General features: G+C 38.0%; 1 protein-coding gene across 1 annotated transcript in view; it reads left to right on the top strand.

The window, feature by feature from the left end:
- Positions 1-24,743, top strand: part of LOC148021772 (MADS-box transcription factor 23-like) — a 65,377-nt gene extending 40,634 nt beyond the window's left edge. Inside the window, exons 3-6 of the mRNA XM_087696752.1 lie at positions 23,787-23,839; positions 23,948-24,047; positions 24,258-24,299; positions 24,675-24,743. Coding sequence (XP_087552878.1) covers positions 23,787-23,839; positions 23,948-24,047; positions 24,258-24,299; positions 24,675-24,743 — 264 coding nt within the window. The remainder of the gene's footprint in view (positions 1-23,786; positions 23,840-23,947; positions 24,048-24,257; positions 24,300-24,674) is intronic.
- The last annotated feature ends 326 nt before the right edge of the window (positions 24,744-25,069 follow it).

Genomic DNA, 25,069 nt, shown 5'->3' with positions numbered 1-25,069 from the left:
TTGATGACACAACCTGCCAAGTCAAAGGTATAGGTGGTTTATATCTCAGTACTCTTTCTTCAACAAGAATTATGCATGGAGTTTTACATGTCCCAAATATATAAATGAATCTTCTTTCAATTCCAAGACTTGTGGATCTTGTTCTTTTTGTAAAAGTTTTGACCATACCAAGTATTGCATTGAGAAAGATGGCCAAACCATAGCGGTTGCTCCTTGAAATGGTAATCTTTTTTAGTTATCTTTAAATGAAAATGTTGCAAATGTTGTTACAACTCTTGGCAATCTTAACAGCAAAATATGGCACCATCACTTTGTTCACTTTGATTTTTCTAAGCGTGTTGATCTTTATCAGTATGACCTTGTTTAAGGTATGGAATTCAAAGCTCATCCTCATATGGGTATTTGTGAATATTGCGCACTTGGAAAGTATTTTCGCAAACCCTTTTCCATTTCCACCACAACTCATTCTAGAGATTTCCTTGATCTTATTCACACTGATATTTGTGGACCTTTTTCTCCATCAAAATCTCAATATCGGTAATTCATAACTTTTATTGATGACTTCTTAAGATAGACTACCATTTTTCTCTTGTGACACAAATAAGAAGCTTTATTATCTTTTAAGCAATATCAAAAAGTTGCAGAACTTTACATTGGTTGTCGCATCAAGAAACTTCACATTAATAATGGTAGAGAATACATTTCAAATGTTTTTTATGATTATTGTGGAATCAGGGTATTCATCATGAATATATGGTTCCCTACTCTCAATAGAATGGTATTGTTGAATGTAAAAATAAGACTATTCTCAATGCCATGTGATGCATGCTCATTCAATCTAGCTTATGTCGATGTTTTTGGGCTGAAGCGGTCTTAACAATAGTATTTGTGCAAAATCATCTTTCTACAACTGCTCCTTCTAGTAAAATATTGATTACTACTTGGACAGGTGAAACTCCTTCTGTTTCATATTCTCTAGCTTTTGGATGTATTGCTTATATTCATGTACCCGAAGAGACTTGTAGAAAACCTCATAGTTTGAAAGTTATTTTCATTGGATATTCAACTTTTTCTAAGGGCTACAAGTTTTATTATCCATATTCCAAGAAGGTAATCATAAGTTGCGATGCTATTTTCAATGAGCAAATTATGGGCAACACTTGATCTTAAGAGGATGCTAGGTAGACGTGGTCACTAGAGGACGTTGATGATACAAAGTCATTACTCACTTCTTTTCCTTTTCTATATGATGATTAACCTCCTTCATGGGATAATATTGACTCTTCAAATTAGGATTCACAACTTGCACCTATTATTGTTGATGATGACCTTGGCATTGATCTTTATGTTGATCTTCCAATTGATAATAAGCATGGTACTTGTCACGTTTATGATGTTGATATTCTTGAGAATGCTCTCAATATTTGTGAAGACCTAGTCTTTTATAGTGATGCCATGTCATCCCCACATAAGGAACAATGGCAGGAAGCGATGGAAGCTTAATATGAATCTCTTCTCTCTAAAGGTATACGAGTCTAATTGAGCTACTACCTGGACATACTGCTATTAAATGCAAGTGGGTTTATAAGACTAAAACAAAAGCAAATGGAACATTTGAAAAATTCAAGGAAAGGCTAGTTTCCAAAGATTTCTCACAAATTACAGGAGTTGATTATCAAGAAACTTTCTCACATGTTGTTCGTATTATGAGTATTTGGGTCTTGTTACATTTTGCTGTTGAGTTTGATTTGAAGGTTCACCAAATGGATGTGAGAATTTATTTTCTTAATGGTGATTTAAAGGAAGAGATATGCATGGAGCAACCAAAGGGATTTGTAGTTAGACATAAGGAAAATCTTTCTTGCAGACTTCATCGGGTTCTCTATGGTCTCAAACAATCTTCATGAGCTTAGTATCAAAAGATTGATCTCTTCCTTACAAAATAGGGTTTTATCTCTTGTTCTTCAGATCGTAACTTATATGTCAAGCGATACAATGATAGTCTTGTTATTCTTGCTCTATATGTGGATGATACCATACTTTTTTCTAACAATCTCAACTTTCTTCAACAAGTAAAGAAGGTTTTATCTTTTGTGTTTGACATGGTTGATCTTGGAGACATGTACTCATGCTTGGTATTCAGATTCAACGCTATCAAGAAAAGGATGTTTTATTATTGCGTCAAACAAAGTTCATTGAAGATATTATTTAGAAGTTTGGTTTGGGTTCTGCACACACTCCTAGTACTCCTTGTCTTGTGAGCACTACCAAAAACTCTCACTTTCTATAGAATGATGGACAATGAGCATTACATCAACCTTGTGCTAATCTTGTTGGATGTCTTTAATTTGTTGGCTTAAATTCTCACCCTGACATTATTTTTGCTACAAATTTTCTTGGACGACATCTTAGTTCTCCATGCCTCAAACATTGGACTGCAACTAAACGAGTTTTGAAGTATTTGAAATGCATTAAAGATTTTGGGTTGGTTATTGACGCCAACAAAACTCTAATTCTCTACATTCACTTCAACTTTTAGATTATATAGATACAGATTGGGCAAGCTCTCACTTATCTATGCCTTCTACAAGTGGAAATTGTTTCTTTATCAATGGTTGTCTTGTTTCTTGGACTAGGAAGAAACAACGTTGTGTTGTTGTTTCCACCACATAGGTTAAATATATAGCCGCATCTTTAGTAGCTCAAGAATTAGTATGGCTTCAAGAAGTTCTATTAGATATTGGCCATCCTCCTCTCTCCAGCATACCACTTTGATATGATAACCAAAGTTCTATTAGTCTTGTTAAAGACTATGTTCAACATAACAACTCTAAATATATTGTAGTGCATTATCATTATGTTTGATATGAAGTAAAGAAAAACACAATCATGATTGAACATTGTCCAAGTGATCAGATGACTACATATATATTCACCAAAGGACTTAATGAAGCATGCTTCACTCTGCTGCTATGCTCGAAACTTGGAGTTGTCTCAACTTCAATCTTTGGGAATTAATCTACAATGACATTGTAGTGCCATTGTACATACTCCTTGTAGGCACCATACACTTCACATATACACGTCATACACCTCAAAGCTCTTGGTAATCTTTGTACATACATATTTAGATTCAATTCACATGTACAGATTCACTTGCCGTAATCCTTCTTGATCATGTTTGTACATTTGTATTTAGGATCTCAGGCTTTTCCCTTGTGCTCCCCTTGTACCTTTGTTTGAGTGGGGGTGTTGGAGCTATATATAGCTCACCCTATCTAGACTAGGTCTCACATATATATATGTAGATTGTGATCAATATAATGTGGTCTTTTGGAGTGTATATGGTGTCTCTCTTCTCTCCCTATCACATCTCTACATCTCAACAAGTTAGAGTTGGAGAGTGTATTGTACGCTGTACATGACTTGAAACATATCAAATAGCCTCCAAATGTGTAGGGCAATAGCAAACGTAGATCTAGAGAGTTTGGATTGGGTAGAATACATCTATGACAACTCGAATAGTAGGAAGTAGTTAGAAAAGGATCAAAATGATGAGTACGGCTATTGTAAATTGAAAACACAATAGTAGATGATGATATGGCAAGCTGGTGAGAGAGATTTGATGCATTCAATGTAGGTCGAAGATGCCTTTAGTAGCAAAGGAAAAATTATTTGATGTTTTCTTAGCTCATTGCTAATAGTTATAACTAGTGGTGGGATGGTTAAATGCATGCACTTAATGAAAGCAACTCGAATTGTGATAGTTTGGTGTGTGTGCAATTAATGGGTTTTGTTTAAACAAATTCGATGAAGCACCTAGAGGGAGCCTTTTGTTGCGCAAAAGCTTCTTGTGACTAAGTCCAAGTGATATCCTTCATTTACGAGTTCTTTCTCTTTATGATTTATGTGTACATGTGTGTGAGGTATTGTATTTTTTAACTTAATATCCCTTCTCAGACCCAAAATTGGAACCAAAAAGGGACTACCAAGCATAAGTCAACTTGTAATCATCTAAAGGTGTCCCATTGCAAAGCAGCTAGGGCATCAGGCCAAGGTTGCTCATTGGCTACCCGAGGACCCATCAAGATTATAAAGATGATGATTATCTTACGAAGGAAGCCCAAAGGATCACCCTAAATAAGACAAGGCATTAGACAAAGGGTGCTTGAATGTTTTTTTTTTTTAGAATTTGTTTATCCTATTAAGTATTTGTACCTAGGGAAAAATATAAAGGATGGTCAGATCCAACAACACAAAACACACAAGCTCTCTTGATCACTTATGGATGTTGGTGGTTAATAAGAAAAAGTTATGGAGAGTATGGGTGTAATGCTACCATACAAAAACTGCTAAAGGATACTACCATGTGAGCTACTATGAATATGCTAAATCCAGAGTCAATCACTCTCACACCTGAATAAGGGATAAATATGGATAGATGTATGTCTATAATAATAGAATGCCAATATATGGGCTAATGCAAGATATCATGCTCAAGAAAAATGCTATGCAATGGTGCCATTTCATAATGTCCTTGCTGTAAAATATTACACGGTGCAGCGAACAGAATCTGAGAAAGAGATAGAGAGTACACAACAAATAAGAGGAGAATCAATAAATTCTTTTACTTCAAACAACTAATACAAAGATGGCTCTGTCCACCCGTGTGCTTCCACTGTGTGAAGCTTAGATGACGATCTAGACAGAAGATAGGTGAAGAGCTTAAGGCTAGCTGGAACAACAACTCTCACTGGGTGAAAGATGAGTGAGAGATGGCTGCGAAGGGGTTTAGCTTTTATAGCCCGTGAAGGTCGTTAGGTCGGGCCTGCTGACCGACCTACCATATGAGCCTCCACTAGTCGGCTAGGGAATATTCCCTTTACCATCGGGCCGCCACGGGCCGCTTCTGCGGCCCCCGGACCCCACAATAGGGGCCCCTTTTAACTCCCTTACACCGCAACTCGATGCAATGCGCCTCGAGTTGCTACCAACTTAACCACTCCATCTAACCCAAAGATTAGACCCACAACAGTCACCTTCTTGCCATCCGGTCACATAGACCTCATCTGATATACAAGTCACGACTCAACCAATGTCTGGGCTCACATTTGGCTTCTCCTCATAATGGGGGCCTTACAACTTTGAGCACCATGGATCATTGGTAGCACCTAATGAGGGTGGGGCATTGATCATATGTAACACCCCCCCTCAATGTCCACCCATAGGTGAACTATCTCCTCGGCCCAATGCCGAGTCTCTGAAGATGACCTTGAAGCAGATCCTTCGTAAGTGCTTTGGTGAAGATATCTGCTCCATTCTCCTCTATTGGACAGTAGACCAATTCCACTATCCTATCCTCCATCAAATCATGCACATAGTGATATTGGATCTCTATATGTTTGGTGCGTGCATGAAACACTGGATTTTTAGCAATGGTGATGCAACTCTGATTGTCACATCTCAGCACAGTTGGTTCTTCATCCTGCACTCCCATATGCCATAGAATCCTTCTCAACCATACAGCCTCACATGTAGCAAAACAAGCTGCCTTGTACTCTGCTTCGATAGAAGACAATGACATTGTTGGTTGCTTCTTATTAATCTAAGAGAAAATTCCTGAACCCAAAGAGAAACAATAACCAGAAACTGACTTCCTGGAATCAATGTCTCCTGCCCAATCTGAGTCACAGTTCCTCACAAGAGAAGTTTCGAAACTGTATGTGATACCATAGTCAAGAGTTTTCTTCAAGTATCTGAGCACCTGCATCCTAGCCTTCCAATGATTCTCATGAGGTTTCTTTGAGAACTTGCTCAAAACACCAACAACAAAACTGATATCTGATCTGGTGTTACACAAGTAGATCAGACTGTCGACCAACCTCCTATACCTCCCAATGTCTGCTAGCGCTGATGCATCCTCGACGGATAACTTTGCATTCACCTCCATAGGTGTAGCTATCTCCTTGCACTCGGTCATGCCAAATGCCTTCAAGATCTCCCATGCATACTTCTTCTGAGAGATGAAGATCTTTCCTGGCTCTTGCCAGACTTCAATCCCCAAACAATAGTGCAGCAAGCCCAAGTCTGTCATTTCAAACTCAGAACTCAAAGCCTTTCGAGTTTGGTTGATCATATCTTCATAGTCACCTATAATAAGAAGGTCGTCCACATATAGGACAATCACTACAGACTTTTTACCATCCCTGTAAACATACAAGTTAGCATCTGAGGCACATCTTTTGAAGTTTAGGTTTAAAAAGAACCTATCTATCTGCTGGTACCATGCTCTGGGGGCTTGTTTCAGCCCATACAATGCCTTCTTCAGTTTACACACTTTGTTCTTAGAATGGGGGGCCTCAAACCCTGGTGGTTGAGCCACGTACACCTCCTCCTTGAGGTCACCAATTAAGAATGCTGACTTAACATCCATTTGGTACACTGGCCACTTCTTGTGGGCAGCCACTATAAGTACTGTGCGAATAGTGGTCATTCTGGCAGTTGGGGCAAATGACTCTTGAAAATCAAACCCTTCAACTTGTGAAAATCCTTGGGCAATTAGTCTAGCTTTGTACTTTTCTAAGGTACCATGAGCCTTGTACTTTACCTTCCAAATCCACTTGGTGCCAATAACCTTCCGCTTTGCTGGTCGATCCACTAGCTCCCAAGTGTCATGTCATTCTTCATTATGCTGTCATACTCCGCCTGCATAGCAGCCTTCCATGATGGATCTGCAAGTGCTTCTTCTAAGTCAGTTGGCTCCTTTACTTCTCTCATAATCTCAACCATCAAGGCCATATTGACTATGTGAGCAGAAGCCCTCCTTTGCTCCTCTATTCTCTAAGACCTCCTTGGTCCGTCTGCCTTCTCCTCAATAGATGCATGCATAGGATGATTGTGGTCATAGAGCTGCTTCACCCAGCGCGGCAATGGCTTTTCCGATGGGGTGATGTCAGGTTGGTGAACTTTTTCCTCATCATCTAAAGATGATGCTTCCTCCTCCTAAAGGATAGGGATAGCTCTTGGGACAGGTTCATAGTGGACTACTTCTTCGCTTGATGATAAAGTGGAAGAACTTGCCTTCTCCTCCTCCACTGTATGCGGCTCCTCCTTGAACACCACATCACGGCTTGCGATGATATTCTTTGCCTCTTGGTCATATAAATTGTAAGCCTTCTGCTCATCACTATAACCCAAGAAGATACATTTTCTGCTTTTTGGTTGTAACTTGTTTCTCTTCTCATCTGGAACATGTGCATAACATTCACATCCAAAAATTCTGAATGTGAGACAGATGCTTTCTTACCAGTGTAAGCCTCATGAGGTGTTTTTCCCTTGAGAGCCTTTGTATAGCTCCGATTTAGAATGTAGACTGCAGTATTAACAGCTTCAGCCCAAAAATGGTTAGGCAATCCCTTGCCCTTTAGCATGCATCTTGCCATCTCCACAATGGTGCGATTCCTGCATTCCACAACACTGTTCTGCTGAGGTGTGTGAGGCGTCGTCAATTGACACTTGATCCCTTTGCTCTTGCAAAAGCCTTCAAACTCCTTTGAGTTGAACTCACCACTACCATTTGTTCTAAATTTCTTCACACTTTTCCTTGTTTCATTCTCAACAAGTATTAGACATTCTTTAAACTTACCAAAAGCTTGAGCCTTATCACGAAGGAAGTACACCCACATCTTCCTACTGTAGTCGTCGACAATCAACATAAAATAAGAAGATCCCCCCAAGGCCTGTGTAGGCATCTTACCACACAAGTCAGCATGCACCAACTCTAGAGGAGCCTATGCTCTATTCTTTCTTTCTTGTGGAAATGCCTTTCTCTGTTGCTTGCCCATCATACAAGCTTCACATGGTTCCTTCAATTCAGTTATTGTACATAGATGAGCAACCATACCTTGCTTTTGCATCTCCTTCAATACTGCAAATCCGATGTGTCCAAACCTTTCATGCAAAAGCTTACTTGTGCCCACTCTAGCAGTGGCTGTAAGAGCACTTAGCTCATACAGGTTGTTCCTTCTTTCTCCTTTGCCAACAATTATGCCAGCACTATCAATAATTTCTACACCTATCTTCTTGAACCTCATTCATGACTAAGATCAGTTATGGCAGCAACTGATAAGAGATTTCTCTTGATTTCGGGAACAAACAACACATTTGAAAGCTTTTTGACTTCACCATTTGCAGCAACAAAAGAAATAGTACCTGTGCCCATAGCAGGGCATTTAGTATCATTTCCAACCGTCACAGTGATGGATTCTTGTAGAGGCTGCATAGAACTATATAAACCTTTCTTGTTGGTCATGTGACGGGAGGCCCCACTATCCAACACCCATGAGTCCGTGGTAGATTCTTCTTGCGCTGAGGAGCACACTTCCTCAACAATCGCTATGAATAATTCCAACTTAGCTTCAGCCGTATTAGCTGTCTCTTTCCCTTTACTTTTAAGGGTACCATTCTTTTCATCTGCCTTCTTGACACGACAATCTGCAATTGCATGTCCTTTCTTCTTGTAGTAGAAGCACTCTCCTTGAAACTTCTTCTTACCGCCCTTCTTCTTTTTTTCACCATCATTTTTGGTGGAGGAAACACCTTTGCCTTTTGCATTGGCAAAGAATGCAACATCTCCATTGTTGCTTCCTTCTCGGGCTTTCAGCCTCAACTCCTCCTCCATTAATAATGCACAAAACTCCTCAAAAGTCAAAGCTTGAGGTCTCACCTGAGTATTAAGGGCAGTTACTAGTCCATCAAACTTTTGTGGACAAATCCAAAGACACCTCCAAGCTAGCTCTTCGCTAGTCTTTTGTATCCCAGCGCCAGCCATCTGGTCACGCAGATTCTTAATCCGAGTGATGAATCCTTCAACCGTCTCTCCTTCAGCAAACTTCTCCGCTACTAGTTGATTCTCCAAGTTTTGAATCCTTGTTTGGTTTCGTGTTTCATACTGACTCCTTAGTACATTCCAAGCCTCTAAGGCTTTGGTTGTATGCAGAATCAAAGTCAAAACACTGTAAGAATAGCTTGTAACTAAGGCACACAATGCATCTGCATTCCTTCGTTTCCAAGCTTGTAGAAGATCTGGATTCGGAGAAATCATCACACTAGGATTTGATGGGTCGGGGGTAGGCTGTGGTTCTGCGTCAGTCCCCAGCACAGTCTCTAGAAGCTCATAAGAATCAAGGATAGTTGTAATTTTGAACTTCCACAAGGTGTAGTTTGTACCATCTGACTTGCCTTCGCTAAAGGTTGGTGGACGAATCCTCAGTGTTTGAATAGCCAGTACAGCAACACCACCTCCTGCACCGCTTCCAGAAGTCGATATAGTTTCTCTTTGCTATTGAAGCCTTTGCCTCTTGCATACTCTCCAATCTCTAGAGCCCCCTTGGCTCTGATACCATGTAAAATATTACACGGCGCAACGAACAGAATATGAGAAAGAGATAGAGAGTACAGAACAGATAAGAGGAGAATCAGTAAATTCTTTAACTTCAAACAATTGATACAAAGATGGCTCTATCCACCCGTACGCTTCCACTGTGTGAAGCTTAAATGGCGATCTGGACAGAAGATAGGTGAAGAGCTTAAGGCTAGCTGGAACAACAACTCTCACTGGGTGAAAGATGAGTGAGAGATGGTTGCGAAGGGGTTTAGCTTTTATAGCCCGCGACGGTCGTTAGGTCGGGCCTGCTGACTGACCTACCATATGAGCCTCCACTAGTCAGCTAGGGAATATTCCCCTTACCATCGGGCCGCCAAGGGCCGCTTCTGCGGCCCCCGGACCCCACAATAGGGGCCCCTTTTAACTCCCTTACACCGCAACTCGATGCAATGCGCCTCGAGTTGCTACCAGCTTAACCACTCCGTCTAACCCAAAGATTAGACCCACAACAATCACCTTCTTGCTATCTGGTCACATAGACCTCATCTGATATACAAGTCACGACTCAACCAATGTCCGGGCTCACATTTGGCTTCTCCTCATAATGGGGGCCTTACAACTTTGAGCACCATGGATCATTGGTAGCACCTAATGAGGGTGGGGCATTGATCATATCTAACACTTGCAATGCGATTGTTGACTTGAGGAAGCACCCTCTTACAATCATTAAAAATACAAAGTACAAAAATAATATGTGTGAAGCAAAAGCAACAAAAATATTATAAACACCAAGTGAAAAAGACTACCCCTTTTCACTAGTAGATGGTAGTAGGAGAAGCCCCCCTTTCTTCCTAAGATGTCCATGTCGATGGGGAAAAGAAGAAGCATCCAAAGAAGAAGTGATATGTATGAAATGTATAGGGAGATCACTCATAAATAAATGTGTGCATCACGTCGGTTCAAAATAAGGTATTTTCAAAATATCATTTTTATATATTTTTTACATACAAAAGGGTATAATAAAAAGGGATTATTTATATATTGAATAGGAAAATATTATATTTTACTCATGAAAAACTCACAAATAAGGATATTTATAAATAGGACTTGAATGCATGGAATATAAAGGATATACATATAGTGAACCCCTTGAAATGAAATGAATGGTCTCCAACAACTGAGCCTTAGAGGAGATGACTCCATATTGGTCTAGAGTGTGAAGCCCCATCAAGAATGGGCAACTATGATAACTAGTGTCGAATGATCCAAATCTTCCACCAATCAACTCGCAAGTGTCCTGTAACGGTTAGTACAAACCTAAGTAAGCAAGTTAGAAGAAAAAATACCACATAAGGCCATAAAAATTGCATACCTCATCTTCAATGAAACATTGCTTATGAGTGAAATATGTTGGGTTTTGAGATAGTCCCCCTATCAAAAGGCAGGCACGCTAAAGATGGAGAAAGTAAGAGTAGAAATGTGTAGCACAAGAGAAAAGTTAAGCTAAAGAGTACCCTACAAGAACCAATAGATGTGCATGTGGGAGGTTTGATAGGTCAATAGTCAGTGTTTTCAAAATTTAAAGTAGAGGCAAGATTCACAATTGGCTAGATTGGAGGATATTTAGGGAACTCGGGATCAAATATTTCTAATTGCACACTCAATGTAGAGGAAAACTTAGAAAGAGATGGGGCTCATCAAGTCTATCCTCAAGGGAAAGAAGAAGTGCTTGAGGACCAAAGTCTAAAGTAGTGGATTTGGTAAACCAATCAAATATTTCCCCTTGGGTGTAGCCTCTGTGGATGGTCTAACACCCATGTGATCAATAGGTCTATCTTGTTGGTATGGAGGATGACCCCCTCTCTGCTATGGAGGTGGGGCTAAAGGACCCTTGCTAGATGCCCTCTAGCTCCTAGGTTGTGAAGACAGTTTGCCCTCGACCTTTAAACAACACTTGTCGTCAAAATGGCCAGCCTTTTGACAAAACTGACAATAGTTATTCTTTCTGGAGACTTTTCAAAAGCCCATTTTTAATCCTAGAGGAGAGTTACTTTTCGAAATGCGTTATTATCTTAGAGGGGGCATTTTGTGAACTCAATTTTAATCTTGGAGGGAGTTACTATGCTCCTCATTATGCAGCCTAGTCTTGGTATTGTTCTTTCCACCAACTACTTCATTTTGTTAAGGGCCTCTCTAAATAGAGAAACAAGGGTTTCTTATGAAATTGATCAAAAGACCGAGCTTAATATAATAGCCAACACTACTAATAGAAGGTGGATAATTAGGGCTATGAGATGACTTGTTGGATAAATTTGAAATATACTTGTGCTATTTTATTGATGAATAAAACCACTTGATTATCACCTAACTTGGGTTAATGGTGGTGGATTCACTAAGCAATCATAGATACTCAACCAACTTGATAGGCAAATCATCCCTCTCAATGATTTTGAACTATTGAAGCTTATGCTTAAGGTTGATACATCAGCAAAGTCAAAGTCTTGGAGTTGAGAGTGAGATTTAAGCATAAGACCATAAATCAACTTGACTATGGCCATGACATTTCTGCTGTTACAAGAGCAAGATACCTCATATGAGAACCAGTGGAGGTTAGTCTAAGGGTTCTACCCCTAGACAAGCTACCACATGCATTGGAAATCCAAGGCATGCTGCATCAAATTAGCCCAAGTCATAAAGTTAGACCCATTGTTGTGAAAATTATTGCTCTCTATGGAAAACCTCTAGACTTTTCATGCCTGATGTGACAGGGAGTGTAGGGGATGGATTTGGAATAAAATATGTATGTGCAATATGGATGTAGTGTAGTAGCACTAACCTTTTTCGAATAGATGTAGCTCAAAGGAGATATTTCTTAATGCTGATACCTTGCCTTGCAACTTGAAAGCTTGTGGAAACATTGGGGTTGTAGATGCAGATATTGAAACTGCAATGGTTGATTTGGATGTTGATTGCAAAAGCATAAGAAGTGTTTGAAGAGCTTCCAATCAGAGATACACACACTTGGAATGCATTAAATGTAGGATATGCCCAGCTTGGGAAGATTGAGAATGAAGAGAATACTAAGCTTTAATGCCACCACTTGAGCACCATGGTCCTTGGGCCTATTGAGCAATGAGATCACGCCATAAAAATGATCAAGAAGATGCCAATGGTGCTTCGAGGAAAGAGGAGGCTATGTTTTTGTGTGGTGCATGCTTGATGAAGTAAACACGCACGCCTTGCTTTGAGGCAAAGGATATTGCCGTTTAGCTTTATGGATTAGTGGAAGAAAGCATGCAATAAGAGAACACAAGTTGGAAGCGCGAAAAAGCAAGGCAATTGGAGGGGTGTATGAGGGTAGTTCTCCTTTGAGCTCCCTCACCCCACGGCGTCGAGTGTGTGATGCGCATCGATAGCTCCATGCTCCACACGTGAAACCAAGTCCCTCAAGATTCGAGGATATATCCCGTAAATATTTAGTGCACCCATCCAAATAGGAGCATCACTGCAAGGACGTGCGTCGGCCTGATTGCCTCCTCGGTGACTCCCTTCTTCATTTTTTTCATCTTATATCTTTGGTTGGGGGGGACCAAGGAGCGGAGTGTTTTGAAAGGTCTAATGAGCAGCATATACACGAGAAACAAGAGGAATTAGAGTGCCACCTTTGCATGGTCGCAGACAAAGAAGAAGATAATGAAGTTGACGTGTTGTGCAATGTATCAGAAACAAAGCGCAACCTTAGAAGAGTGAGAGAGAAGACACGGGTTGCAATCCACCAACTCTAATGGAACTACCATGATACTAGCCGTCTAGTAAAGATAGAGGAGAGGGTGCTACAAAGAAACACCAGAAGCTTAGCACACAAGACGATTGTTGTATGCTAAAACTTCGGCATGCTGCTAAGCTCACCAGAATCAAAGCCACTAGCACTAAAGCAAATCAGGATAATGCAAAAGCAGGCTTAATGCTACTATGTGCTTATGAGCATTAAGTTAGGCACTCATCTTTGTGACCTGATCAAGAGCGTCTAGGATTTTGCAAACTTTCATGGCTGTAGTTGGGGTTGTGGGCTGGAGTCTTTTGGCTATACAGCTAGCCTTGGGATCTTTTTATTGAACGACGGATTGCATGCACAAGGAAAAGGAACTACGGCAAGGAAGCCAGGGAGGCACAATGAGCCCATGCGCAGCATACACTGCATGGGTTGGAGCCCCCGCAGCCCACAAACAAACTATTCATAGACAAGAGCAGTTACCAGAAGCTCAATGAGAAAGCTCAGCAAGCTAAGCGACGTGTTGATATTGCAAGGTTGACAGAGTTCCACGCTTTGAAAGAGCATGTTGAGTCTGTTGTGAGGTTAAAAGTTTACCTCACACTATTGCCACAAAAGAGGATTAGAACGAGAGCTTATAACAAGTCTATCGAGAGGCCTACCAGTGGTTGGTTAATCTCATGCGCTACACGGGAATTATAGTATTGAAGATAAATGATATCTTCATGTCATGCTACTTAAAGGAGAGAAGGTACTTTGGCTTTCTGTAGATTATTTAATAAACGATGAATATAATGTTGAGTCCTTTGATGTGAAAGCTTCATCCCATTGAAAGCACCAATCTTATGACCTTTGTGCTACAAATACTTATGAATCTACCTTGTGATAGAAAATTATTTGGGTCTCCCAAGTGTTGTTTAAGAGTGCCTTTTAGGTTGCAGCTTGGATTCAAGGCTACAAAGACAAATGCTTCAGGCATAATAGGGAATAATGCTTCATGAGAAGAGAGTAGTGAAGGAAACCATGTTTCAACTCATGTTAGAAAACATGCTTGATGTATCGATGTGATTTGAACAAGGTTGATTTGAGGCTTAATTACGATCACTCGTGAGCATCAATTTGCTTGGATGAAGTGGAGGGCTAAGAAAAGTTTTGGATTAGTTATGACCACTCCTAAGCAATAGCTGCTTAGATGAAGTGGAGGGCTAACAGATGAGTGTGTTTCCTATGATTCTCACATGAGAATGTGATTAGGGTTTATGTGAACTGATAGGGCATGCTTTCATCGATGTTTGCCTAGCTTTTTATTCGATTTTTCGTAGGTACTAGCATTCTCCTTGATGTGCTTGCTTCATGACATCCCGTTGTCGCAGCACATAGGGTTGAAGGTCACTATAGGGATTTGGCAAGAAAACTCGGCAAGATAGATAGAGATGTGTCTTCAAGAGATAGGTAGATTACAGTGAATGTTTAAAGGTTCAAGAGGTACTTCACAGTCAATCACAAGGGTTTGAGAGAGAAGAATGTACGGGGGTTCAAGAGCTTAGACTTCGGAGATGGTAAAGATAAGAGAAGGGTTGAAGGTTTCAAGCCAAGTTCTTGAGGATGTTGATAGAGCTTCCAACTGCATGTTCTTAGCAAAGATCACAAGAGTATTATCTCAAATCAAGCTTGGTTTCTTGATTGTAAGAGCAATCACAAATTATAAAATCAAGTACAATATTTTGTCATGTATCATAAACAACTTTGCATCCCATCATTCATACATGATGCCATAGCATGAATCAACTTTGCATGATTACATTCAATGTAGACTGTTAGGGACAAAAGCTTATGAGTCAATTACAAGGCTTGTGGGGCAAAGAGACTTGCTTCAGGAGAGCTTCAAATTGAGTTCCTGATAAGAATAATTTACCGCAACCAAGAAATAAGAGAAAAAGCTCCTTTTAATTCAACTCAAAGCATCTAAACATTGATGTGCCATAGGGGCACATGATACTTGCATATTTTGACAAGATATCTTCTGTAGAGTAGGAAATGAATTTCAAGGACAATGTTGTAGCTAATTCTCTGAATATGGCTGAAGATATCAACCCCAAATCAACCCAAATATCTTTCGAAATTCACCTCTGATGATAGCATAAACTTTCCCTAACATAGTGTCAGAGTGTTTGGTGTCGAAAGTCCACCACGGGGGTAAGAGACATCAGGGTGAAGATAGATTCAGGGAGAGAAGTAGATAGAAGAGAAGGGGTTCAAAGAAATTGAAGACATAGAAGAATACTCCGAAAAAGAAATAGAAAATGAAGAAGAATACTAACAGAGATGAAGCCTATCAGTTTCTTTTAGCATTATGAGAAGATATGACTCTAATAGAAAAAAAACCTATATAAAATAATACCTTCCTCTATGCTACTCAGATCGCCAATCTGATGCTTCCATTGGCTCTGAAAGGGGGGTGAAATACCAGCACACCTGATTAGAATTTTGCCAACTCACTCCTTCATCTTCCACTTTAAAGTGCTATTCATTGCCTGAAAACAACAATCACGCGTCGCACAATTTCACTAATCTTTCTTTTTACATAAAATCCTTTCAAAATAGCTGAAAGCTACATGCTTTCTTTTACATGTTATCCTAATCTAGAAGTTGTCTACAATTTTATGGATTTTTACAAGAGATAATATCTAGAATATCAAAAATTGGCTAAAACTTGTCCAAAAATCTAATATTTTTGAATCATGGACACTAACACTAATGTCTAAAATGGCATTGGCTCTCTAAATCTATAAGAAAGCCACACTCTAATTTTTGTTTACTCGGTGTGCGCGTAGTGGCACGACATCCACCCCCTCCTAACTTGCACATCCTCTGGCATGTGCCAAAGTCTTTATGAATCAACAGTGTTAGAAGAAGTATCTTCTGCCATGTCAATGTCTTCATCTTCTGCCTCTTCTTCTTCCTCTATATCTTCATGCTCTTGAATTATATCCAAGTCTTCTAACTCATATGCTGAACTTTCTCTTTGTTTGAAGAGCTTGATTCTTTTTCTAGCTATAGGTATCTTCATGCTTGCTCCATCCAGTTCAGCCAATGAATATGTGGCATTGTCATGAATGACTTTTACCACATACAGGCCAAACCAACACTTACAATCTTCCTAGAAGTATTGTATTGATTGTCTAGGCTGCTGTCATAGACAAGCACCCAGTCATTTTCTTTCATTGCTCTTGGCCGAAGTCAATATCGCTTATCAAATCTTCTTTTGTTTTTTAGTCTTGCTATCTTTAGCTTCTCAATAGCTGCTTGAACATCTTGAGGCCTTCTTTCTAGCTACTATATGCGTAAAGTCAACAACTCTTCTCTACTAATGCCTTCATCCCAAGGTAGAAGACTCCATGTGAGAATAGATTCTTCAATTGGCATAATTGATAATATTCCATGCATAAGTTCAGTTGGCATCTAGCCAGTCATTCTACTGTGAATAGTTCGGTCAATCCATAATGCAAAAGGTAGCATTTTAGGCCATTCTTTGATCTTTCCTCTACAAGACTTTGCTAGAGCTTTGAGAATAGGATGGTGCCCTCTCTCACTTTTCCCATGGCCTTTAGGGTTATAGGCTGATGTTAAAGCCAACTTAACACCCAATTGAGCAAAGAAGTTGCGTGCCTCATCAGCATCCAACTCCCCTCTATGTACAGTTACTTTACCCACACAACCATATCTACAAAACACTTCTTCAAGCAAAAAATGACAAACAACTTGAGTGGTCTTGGCTGTTAAGGATTTGTCTTCAACTTGATTGGTTAGATCCTCTCACTAAATATCGCATATTCCATATTCCTAGAGGCATAGTTATAAGATCAATAACCCATATATAATGTATAAACAAAGGATAAGTTGGTTGTAACCCATCTCAATGCTTGACCATAGAATACATCTGACACACATAACAGGTTTCAACAAAATGTGCTATGTCTCAATATATGTTTTGCCACCAATATTTTTATTTGACTTTACTAAAGGTTCCTCGTATGCCTCTATGGCCAGTCCACAAGCTTTCATGAAACTCCTTCATTACCTATTATTGCAATCTTTTGTTACCTAAAACTCAGACATGTGCTCCTTTCTTCTTCTTTGCATGCTTCCATAGATGCCCTTCTTTAAGAAAAAAACCATAAGCTTTCGTCTTAATATGCTTGGACTCTTCATCAGTCCAAGACTCCTCCTTCTTCATTGTGCTCAAATATTGGCCGAAATCTTCAGCCAATCTTCTTCAAGGAAATGAACTAGAACTTGAGCAATACAATGAGCATGCTGGCTTCTAGTTGACCACTCTTCTTCCATAGATAAATCGTTGATCTTTATTGTTGTATGCTGATTAATAGTAGTATATTTTCCTGTTCTTACTGTACTTGATGCTATATCATTAAAAAGATCAACTTCACCTATAAGATTCAGCCTTGGGTTTGTATATATAGCAACTAAAAATGTATTTTCAGCAGTCATGGAATGAAATTCAACAAGTATAGATTCTTCAGCTTCATCTTTTTCCATAATCTCTTATTCATTGTCATATCTTGCACATGATAATATGTCAGTAATTGGATTCACCCAATATGCTTTAATTCGGGGTTGAGAGATTTAATATATGTAATTTATCTTAGTATAGCAATGTCGGGTGTAGAGAAGTTGGCAATCATGTCTAAGAGTGGAAGACAATCAGTTTCTACCACTACGGAAGCACCTATAAAGTATTCATGATCACACTTTAATGCTGTTACAACTCCCCACAATTTCCTTTTTACTTGTGCATACATTCTTTGATATTCATTGGGAACCTTTGCTCCAAAACGAATTGCATACATGTTACCTTTAAGGTCTTCTTGGCCAACAGCCCATCCTATCCCAATGGGACTTGTATCCACAGTAAGGATGATGGGTTGATCATTTGAATAATCAGCCCTTTCGAGAGTGGGGGCTGAAACTAACAACTTCTTTAGTTTGCGTACAGTGAGAGTATGCTCTTCCCCCCAAGATAATCTTTGGCATTTTCTTAGTAATTCATAAATATTTTCGACGACATGAGCAAAATGTGGTATCCATATGAGATAGAATACACATGCGCCAAGAAATCTTCTCATCTCTGAAATATTTGTATATTTTTCTTGCATTCTTCTGATGGCATCTATCTTGATTGGTGAAGGTCTACGTCCGTAGAGGCCACATAGATTTCCGACCACTAGGACTTCTTCTACTCCAAAAATTGACTTAGCTCCAGAAAGGGTAAGATGTACCTCTTCTAGCCTTGTTAAAATCCTGCCACAATCATGAATATGGTTAACTACAAATATCCTGCAACCATCTTTGTCAAGCTCCTCATTCTTTTCATTGACTTCACATCCCTTGATAGGTACATCATTAAGAAATGGAAGAGTAAGTTGTGGAATAAAGTCCCTTAAGACTTTGTGCATGGCATTCATCATATGGGCTGCGGAGTTTGTTGTACCTTGTGGTAGAGTGCACATGCGGACCAATCCAAGAGGTGTATTCATTATGGTAATGTCTCGACTTTCTAATGAAAGTTGAAATTGGTCATATCTTGAATATAGGTCGCCCATAGAATAAATTGCTCTACTTGCAAAAGCTTTAGCAAACTCATCAAAAATTGGACCTGAACCAACATTTCAGATTGTGACACAATTAACATGTTGTAGATCTTGAATGAATCGTAAAGATCCATTTTTCTTGGGCACGGTAAACCATTGATTTGAGTAAGGTGCTGAAGAAGGTTCTAAAATCTTCATTTTGATCTTCTCATTTAGAAGTTTCAATAATTTAGTAAAATGCACCCTTGGAACAGGAATGGGCTTGAGGTTTCAAGGCACATGTGGGACCGTAAAAATGACCATAGGAGCCACAATATTTGGATCTACATAGCCTATTTCACTTGGTTGAAATGCAAAATATTTTCCATGTTTCATTAGTATTTTCATAAAAGAGTGTTTTTCAGCTGGCGAAAGGAAATAACTTTCACCTATTTTGAGCTCTTTTATACTTTCAGATGTGAACTTGTGACCAATGTTGGAAGGACCACGAAGACTTGGCTGATTTACTGCCCTATCAGCCAGCCCTTCACTTTCAGAAGGTAGTGGGACCGCCACAGGCTTGACTTTCTTATCCACCATCTTGTATTTTGTCTCCACTTGTGCTTCAACCTTGTTGAGTAAACCAATGTCTTCTTGCTCAACAAATTCTTGAATTGTTTGATAAAAATCCAATGTACATACTTCTATGGATTGATTTTCAGCCTGATTTTCTATATGAGAAGCTACATATATTTCAGCCAATGTGTCAGTAGTAATGAGTCAAAAAAAAAAAGCCCAAAATATCTTCATTTTTAGCCATCATGTCATAAGTTTTCAGCTCCCTTTTTACATGACATAAATATTTTCTTTCAGTTTTAGTCATGGCTGGAAGAGACTTATAACAATCAATACTATTGGCTATGCATACATACAGATTTGCTAGAGATATAGTTTCTGTAGCATAAGGATGTTCAATCTTTTTACATGACGCACTACCATAACCTCCTTTTATAGTAGTGCAACCCGAAAACCCTTGAATTCTCAAGCATTAGGAGGCACATGATAATCATGTAGTAGAATAGAACGGAAGGATTGGAAATTGTGGTGTAGATGGAAATTCATTTTTTGAAAATGCAAAAATTAGATGATGACATTTGAAATGATGATGCATAAGCTTCATTCTAACTTTGAAAACAAAGCTTGACGAAAAACTTGAAGAGGAAACATTTGAGTCTTTCTTATACACATGTATTCTTGTGTCTACATGAAAGTATCTATCCTTTTAAAGACTTAGACTATTATGAATGAAGTGAAAAGTACATTCTTCTTGCATATTACCAATATCTTGTATATGGAAGTAGAAACATATAGACCAGAAACAGAAGTAAACACTTGTGTAGCTAACATTGGGTGGAGAAGAGGAAGTAAATGAGGGATTGTACTCCATGTCTATCTCTCTAGTAGGATTGCTAGTCCCATATGGAGGTTCGATCCTATAATATTAATACAACTCTCTCCAAAATGTATGGATTATTGAAAAATAATTTTAAAAAAATTATGTTTTCGCTATTATTGGGCTCAATGTAAGAGAGTCAAATTGTGCTTGGCTCATGAGATCTCATAGGGCTTATAGAGATCATGATATTTAGGTTTTTTTTGTACTAGTGTCGAAACCTCATTGGGCAAACTATGAATCTCACTCCTACTTAGTTCTTGGCATAGGCTGCTTTGGACACCGAAGGGATAAAGAAGTGTTTGAAGTCATCTTCCTTAAAGGTCATGTTTTGAATGTTAAGATTCTATTCAAAAGCTAAGGTTTCCTCATAGAGAACCTAGCTTTGATACCATGTATAGTAAAACTCAAACATGGAATACAAATACAACCCTATGACATCAAAATGCCCTGGATTTTTATTTGAGCTCCATATGATGCATATAGTTTCCCTATTAGAAAACATTTATGTAGCTCACTTGGGAAAGAAATTACAACAAGAGAATGTTAGATCACACTCTATTGGCCCCTTTGCCTTAATCAGATAATTTGTGATGTTACAACTTCTCTCAAGGTATAAATAGAGGCCTTTTCTCATTAATGGTACTTGTATGACTTGCATTCTATTTTCAAGGTCCTAATTAAGCATAAGAGCTATATAGGAAGAGTGTCATGAATACTTTTTGTTGTCATGGTACAACTATGGATCGTCAAATATAATGGCTTAGTCCACTCATTTCCATGCCATGTCACGTCAATATTTTTGGCTATTTTGGCTATTCCTTTTCTTTTCTTGTTTTTCATTTTTACTAGAGTGGTTTCAACCTCTCATCCTCATTAGATCTTGGTGGATTCTATGCTACATTTTGTTAGATATGATCAATGCCCCACCCTCATTAGGTGCTACCAATGATCCATGGTGCTCAAAGTTGTAAGGCCCCCATTATGAGGAGAAGCCAAGTGTGAGCCCGGACATTGGTGGAGTCTTGACTTGTATATCAGATGAGGTCTATGTGACCGGATGGCAAAAAGGTGACCATTGTGGGTCTAATCTTTGGGTTAGACGGAGTGGTTAAGCTGGTAGCAACTCGAGGCGCATTGCATCGAGTTGCGGTGTAAGGGACTTAAAAGGGGCTCATATGGTAGATCGGTCAGCACGCCGACCTAACGACCTTCACGGGCTATAAAAGCTAAACCTCTTCACAGCCATCTCTCACTCATCTTTCACCCAGTTAGAGTTGTTGTTCCAGTTAGCCTTAAGCTCTTCACCTATCTTCTGTCTAGATTGCCATCTAAGCTTCACACAGTGGAAGCGCACGGGTGGACAAAGCCATCTTTGTATCAGTTGTTTGGAGTTAAAGAATTTACTGATTCTCCTCTTATCTGTTGTGTACTCTCTATCTCTTTCTCAGATTCTGTTCACTGCGCCGTGTAATATTTTACACATTTACCCTTTGCAAGCATGTGATTATATCATGCAAATAATTAGTATGAGGTTTTCTTAAAAAGGAAATATGATTGTACTTATAAGATGCATCATTAAAATGAAATTTTGGAATAAATTTGTAAGTGTATAAAACATCGCTCTCTAATCCATGAAGATGTGTGTATAAGACAATTGTATAATGACCTCTTAAAATGGACATGATAGAGTTTATGTTGGTATATCTATAGAACAAAGCATAAACTGTGATTTTGTGCTTATGTGTATGTATCTTAGTACACATTCTTGAGCATCAAGTGCATGCATGTTATATGCCTATATATTTGAAAATAAATTATCAACCATAGATAGAAACCAATGCCCATTGTAAGGAATGATGGGAAAAACAATATTACATTAGGTAGTTCAAAAGATTTCTCTATACTAAAATGCACTTACAAGAAATGACTCATGTGAAAGATCTAAGTGGAAAATGGATGACACTAGTGATAATCAAGAGGGGAAAATTAAAATGCAAATTTTTCCTTTGATTCTCAAAGCATTGTTTTATTTGGTAAAAACTACAAATATCATAAGGTGGCATAGAAATAAAAGAATAATTTGTAACAAGTAGAAAGTTCCAAGAGGAGATCTAGCCTTTTATGGAAAGTTGATAAATATGATGAGGTAGCACAAAAATAATTATTCTTAATAAATATAAAACTCAAATAGGAGATATGTTCTCAAATGGTAGGTTGACTCACAATGAAGAAGATGTTAGTATTCTATGTCAAAAACCTTACAATAGTTTAGGACTTTTAGAGTAGAATATTTGACAATGCGCTTCTAATATGCTATCAAGTTTGCCTTTGGAGGTCACTTTGTTGTAGAATGCACACATTTTTATTGTGGTAATAGGTCGCAGGATTCACTATATGTATATCCTCTATATTACATGCATGCAAGCCTTATTCATAAATAGTCTTTTCTATGAATTTCTCTCTTGTTGTCAAGTGTGGCTTTTACAATCAAACATGATTACAATGTTTCTCAACAATGGAATAAGTCTCTTGAGTGCACACATGCCAATATCCTTTTCATAAACTATGTTGGAGTAATTACAATGATTTTGAGAGATTCTTGAGGGAAACTCCAAGTTCATTATGCTTTTCTTGGACTCAATGTTGGTTCCATTCAGAAGTGCCATATCATCATTTTCTTGGAAAGTGGGAAGCACCCTAAGATAGTCCTATCAATCCTACATTGAAACCTTATCATATGATATATCATTTGACACCTCTCTGGGAGTATAATCTTAATGGTTTGTATTATAATCTTAGATTAAAATCTTACATATTTATCATATTATAGAATCCTAACTTAAAAGCATCTTATTCCTCACATATTTATGATATTATATATATGATAGAACTCTTAATAATTATATTATAAATATCTAGAGTTCAACAAGTTTGCAATTGATTTGTGTAAATATTTTTTTGTGCCCATTTCTATTTTTAAAAATGATGTGGCACTTCTAAGGGTGGAAAATTTTGAGTCCAAGAAAAGCCCTAATGGAAGAGTATGATTTCCATGATATCATCGAAGAAACATATTTAAAAACACACACTATACTTTTCAACCTACATTTTATGTTGAATAAGTGTGCTACAAATCATTTTAATGAGTTGCAAAGACTAAGGTATTTCTAGAGAGATCCACCAATAAAATAATCAATGACTTTCTTTGTCAAATGAGTGTTTAAAAAATGGTCCTAGTAAGAGGACTTTTCCCCCTCTAGTGGTTATGTTTTTGGCTAAAGTATAGAAACAATGGTGATAAATGTCATTTGCAAACATGTAAAGAAATGATTGAAATATTATTAGGCCACATCAAAGTCATGAATTTTTTTTTGGATTCATGCTAAGAATAAAGTGTAGATATTTTTCTATTGACCATTTATTGTAGAAAATTTCCAAATGGTAAATCCATTATAGTAATTCCTATAAAATCTAAACTAAATTGGAGATCTTGTGTGCACTATAGTTATCAATTGATTTAACATGCAAATCTTATATATACATTGTGTATATCCACTGATTAATAGATTAAGATTTGATGTGCAGCAAGAGCTGATGATCCTAAGAAAAAAGATGGAGCATATGCAAAGAGAGGGAAGGTTATAATTGAGTCAATTTTCATGTCTTACACCTTCTTGTCTATATGTAAGTGACATTATAGTGGAGTTCAGGTTCTCACATTGAAATCTTTTGTTCTTGAACTTTAGGCGTATAAAGGGTGATGACTTGGCATCCCTTTCTATTGAGGAACTTGGCCGCTTTGAAAGAAAAGTTTGCAAAGGATTAAGAAATATAGATGTCTTCAAGGTAGCATTTCAACACTCACAATGAGGCTTGCACTTTTTTAACTTTAGGATTTTTCAATACATATGATACTAAGTATATATGTTGCATTCTGAATAGGATAAGATTAGAATGGACCAACTACAAAGTCTCAAAAGAAAGGCAAGCAAGTAAGCTTTTGGATTAGCTAACAACTTTATGTTACAAATTATGAATCCCTTTAATGTTTTACAGAGTCAAGCATTAGAAAAGAAGAATCAAGAAATGGGAAAACAGGTAATGGCTTATTAAACAATTTGCTATATACTCTGAGTTCTTCATAGCATCTTAGACTCTTCTACATCTTTAAATTGTAGAGTTTTGGTAGCATTCATAAAAGTGTTATCGTATTGGTGTTTCTTTGGCATTAAAGTACTTGTACCTTGATAGAGTTGGAAAAAGGGTTTTATTTTATCACCAAATTTTAAAATTTTAAGAGTACATATTGACAAAACTTCTATTTACCCTAATGATGTTTGCTTGAAATCAAATTATCTTTTATAAGTTCCACACTCATTGTGTGAAATTCCCTCTATTTAAAACATTTTAGGATTCTAAAAACCAAATGTTGTCACATTATTATATGTTATTTCTATTCTCTTCAAATTGCAGATACAGGAGCGCCCTAAAAATCCCTTAAACTTTGACTTAAACTCTACTATTGGTGGAGACAATGATTAACAGAATGAGAATAATCCCTTTAAGGTTTTGAAAAGTCAAGCATTAGAAAGAAGAATCAAGAAATTAGAAAACAAGTTGGTTTATCAGACAATCGTTTGTACACTTTGATTTATTTATTGCATCTTATAGTGTTTATTTACATTTGTATTGTGTATAACTTTTACAACATTCATATAATTTTTATCATATTGCTGTTTCTTTGTAGGTAAAAGTACTTATTATTTGATAGACTTGGGTAGAGGGTTTTATTATGTTACCAATTTGAGTAATCATGAGTACATACTAGCATAACTTCGATGTATATTCTAACTAGGTTTACTTGTAGT

Source organism: Lygodium microphyllum, chromosome 17 (genome assembly GCF_053477565.2).
Source record: "Lygodium microphyllum isolate KBCC chromosome 17, Lygodium_microphyllum_v1.1.10, whole genome shotgun sequence".
NCBI lineage: Eukaryota > Viridiplantae > Streptophyta > Polypodiopsida > Schizaeales > Lygodiaceae > Lygodium > Lygodium microphyllum.
This window is presented reverse-complemented; position numbering and strand designations above follow the sequence as displayed.